At 39.3% G+C, this 3,980-nt stretch overlaps 1 protein-coding gene across 1 annotated transcript in view; it reads left to right on the top strand.

Annotated features, from left to right (window-relative positions):
- Positions 1–227: 227 nt before the first annotated feature.
- The window catches only part of LOC106012609 (uncharacterized protein C5orf49 homolog), a gene marked incomplete in the record, with an annotated part of 7,146 nt that continues 3,393 nt past the window's right edge, over positions 228–3,980 (top strand). Inside the window, 2 exon segments of the mRNA XM_013086060.2 lie at positions 228–347; positions 1,932–2,072. Coding sequence (XP_012941514.1) covers positions 303–347; positions 1,932–2,072 — 186 coding nt within the window.

Below are 3,980 nucleotides of genomic sequence, written 5' to 3'. Positions count from 1 at the left end.
GACAACCTCATGATTAGCCTACTAGTGTGCTAGCTTAAATGCTTCACATACGACAAACAGGGATTACCTTCTGCGGGAAACACGTATGGCAAGTGTTCGATTTCTTTCAGCGTTTCTTTTTTTTTTAAACTGTCATATATCGGAAATCCCGAAAAGCAAAGCATGCTTTCAGAGCTTGACACCGACTCTAAATACGGAAGTTTGCTTCTGTGAGGGTGAACACATCTATTACAGATTTCGGTTTGAGTTTTCAAGTGGTCTTGCAGCTTTAAAAAGGTTCTCTTTATCGTCAGGAGCTAATCATGACGCCTGAAGAAAGCAGCAACTTCTGGAAAGAAAATATCAAGGTTTAGAAACGTTTCAAACTTGCTTATTCTATTTTATTGTTCGTATTAGGACACGTATAGATCTAGTCTGCATATAAAACGTTCTTTATAGCTTACAAAAGGATAACATACGTTTACAAGAGCCTTTAAGTAAAGGCTCTTGTAAATGTAAAGGCTCTTGTAAACGAATGTTATTTTTTTGTAAGCTGATATACTGTGCTGTCGTGAGATCTAGAAGAACCAACTTTTACTTCTACTCCTTTTTTTCATTCCAGTCACTCTTCACAAAATAATGTGGAAAGGGGGGGGGGGGAAGGGATGTAATGCCAAAAAATATAGTTACAGTGAGAGACGAGAGCGAGAAAATAAAGACAGGTGGAGAGAGAGGAGAAAGAGAGAGAGGAAGTAAGAGTAAGAGCTTGAGACTATATAATTTGTGTGTGCGTATGTGTGCGTATGTGTGTGAGTGTGTATGTTCGTCTGGGGGAGTGTGTGTGTGTGTGTGTGTGTGTGTGTGTGTGTGTGTATGTGTGTGTGTGTGTGTGTGTGTGTGGTGTGTGGGTGAGTGTGGGTGTGTGTGTGTGTGGGGGGGGGGGGTTAGAGAGAGAGGGGGAGGGGCAGGGAGAAATTGGGGACACCCATAAAAGGCAATTGAGAGGAAGATAGATAGATAGATCAACACGTGATAGATAGATAGATAGATAGATAGATAGATAGATAGATAGATAGATAGATAGATAGATAGATAGATAGATAGATAGATAGATAGATAGATAGATAGATAGATAGATAGATAGATAGACCGGGAAAAGACAGAAAAAAAGAAAAAGAAGGAAAGCCTCAAATGAAATACTAGCAAATTCACACTAGTCACGTCTGATTACCCTTTGTTTCCACAACAACTAAAAAGAACAGAGATCAAGTTCCATATACAAACCGACAAGGAAAAGGCTAACACTAACACTATCACCTTAGAAGAGACTGTGCCCACCATTTCGGAACTTCACTGTGGCATTGAAGATGGTTCCAGTAGGTAACGGGATAGAGGGTGCCAACGTCCTTCAGGACTCATTTGAGCAGAGTAGAGAAAGATAGGACTAACGCTAACATGACATAAACCCAATCCCACATCATCACTTATCACCATTATTTCTAAAATCATCATTTCTCTCAAAATATTGACTTACATCTCTATATTCTTTGAATCTCTATCCTTAACACTTGCATGTTATAATGAGTATGTACGTAATACACTATTCGACGCTATCATACGCACCTTTTCTTACTAATAAGATGGCGTAGATCTCTTTTTTTTTTAGTTTTAGAGTTTTTGTTAGAGTTTTGCGGCACTTGCAACACAATAAGGTCATACAGTACCGAAGATTAGAAGTGTTACAAGGGAGTAATACGCACAAAAAAGAAGTAGGAGAAATATGGACGATAGATGTTTTATAGAAAAGAAGTAGCAAACCAGAGCACCCTCCAACCAGCCACAATCTCATGGAAATGGACAAAGGACCAAAATAAAAGAAATATAATAAAAGCGGCGAGTAACAAACTCCTGTAAAGGCCTTAAAATGAACATGGCGCTCCTCATGGCCACAGAAATCCGAGGATAGTCACAAACGCCACTTGACCACCAAGATGTGCAAGCAGAGCCGGTTCCCGTTCACTGATCAGCTCTCTGCACAACAGATGGTCTGCATGAGAGACACCTATGCCGGCCACCGGAGGTTCACGTCAGCAGTAAGTTATCATCTGAGCTGATTTTCCATGTTGTTGTTTTTTATGGGGGGAGTGGGGTTTTTATTTTTGTGTGTGTTTGTTTGTTTGTGGATCAAACACTCAATTTGGTACACATCGTGTTAGAGCAGACATGAATTTATCTTTACTGCACTCACGCCCCAAACGGCGCAATAAGATCATCATTTTAGGGATCGCTTTGACCCTGCTTTTCAGGGCAAACCAGGGCAGAGAGGGATACAACGTCCCAGCAGAAAGACTAAGAGCCAAGGTCCACATACTCCGCTTTCGTAGGCTTACGTACTCACAAAGTGCGTACGGAAGCGTTCAACCTTTTAGTTCTACATTACCTGGACCCACTGCGGACGCCACGCTTCCTCACGCTTACGTGAAAAACATATTATAACGTTTAGCATGTCAAACATTTTCCGTACGTGCTGTGGCTTCAAGGACACTGATTTCGTTGATTATCTTTTGTTTGTCCACTTTTACCTTTGAAAATTAAATTAATGCCACTTGACTTTGATCTCAGTATTATCAGTTTCCAAACTGTGATATTTTAAATTTTAAAAAAAAAATTTGGGGGGGGGGGCGGGGTGAGGTGTTTCTTCGTTTGACATGTTTATTTAAGCATAGTCAATAAAGTTTATATCATTGTTAATTATTGAATTTGTTATTCTGAACTTCAATAGTCGTTTTGTAGTTTGTTTATTTCTGCTCCCATTTTTCAAAGTAAACAAATGTGTCTGAAAAGAACAAGCAGAGGGGGCTCTTTTTTAAATGACAGATACGGTAGAGACCATTTACGTAAGTGATATACTACAATAACAACAGCGAAAAAAAAAGAAACAGAAGAAGAAGAACAAAAACAACAACAGCAGCAGCATCAGCAACATCTTCCATCAGTGTAACTGTCAGCCTTTCAATTGATGGAATGGGCCTCCTCCAGTTCATATTCGTTTTTTTGAATATGTAGTCCACATAATTCCAAAACGCTTTAGAAGCTTGCCTTCGTCATACGAAAATAATAGGCTAAGCATGTTTTGTTACAATCAAAAATTTGGTGCAACATTCTAAAATCTCTTGTTTTGCCTGGTTCTTTGCATATGGGATCTTCCCAGAATCGGCGGTGACCTTGCATATACCTCCTCTTCAACCACCAATATAAAAAAAATCTTCTTTCTTGCTAACGCCATTTCTATAGATCAAGGTCTGGTGGGCAAAAAAAATTAATGTACCTGTGAGGACGCAGTGGACACGGGCTACCCGCCACGTTAACGTGCGTACTTTGTGATGAAGCGTGAGTGCTGACGCTGTGGACCCCGGCTCTAAGATAGTCAATGAATTCTGCTCATATGAGAATCAACCTCAGGTTTTTTTTAACTCCACGACGAGCACGTGATCGCTACTACACCAGAGACGTTGATGAAGAAACTTCAATGATTAACTTTTACAAGTATCACAAAAGATACAAAAGGTACTAGATTTGGTGGTTTGTAAGAGCAGTGGTAATTCATCAAATAATTACATAAAACTGACTCACGGACACTAGTCAGCGGTTGTTTATGAGAATACAGTCTGGTATTTGTAGGCATCGTAAAATCGGTGGCTCGTCAAAATAATGAAATCAAAGGAATCGGCAATATTTTTTGGCTATTTGACAATTTTTTCTAATTTTCTTTTTAGGCCCAACGCCTTCTATGTCCTTTAAAACACATTTTTGTGTGTGTGGATTTCACAGTAGAACATTGATTTAAGGCACAAAAAATGTAAATTTCCAGTTTCAAAGGGCTCTCAGGCTATGGAAGTTACCAAATTTTGGCGGCCATTTTCTGACTAATTGTACCTCTGAAACAAGCAAAATTGACCTCCTTCAATCACAAATCTGTCTCTGCATAATATATATATATA

Source organism: Aplysia californica, unplaced genomic scaffold (genome assembly GCF_000002075.1).
Source record: "Aplysia californica isolate F4 #8 unplaced genomic scaffold, AplCal3.0 scaffold00017, whole genome shotgun sequence".
NCBI classification, from domain to species: Eukaryota; Metazoa; Mollusca; class Gastropoda; order Aplysiida; family Aplysiidae; genus Aplysia; species Aplysia californica.
The sequence above is the reverse complement of the archived record's forward strand: the minus strand, read 5'-3'. Positions and strand labels throughout refer to the sequence as shown.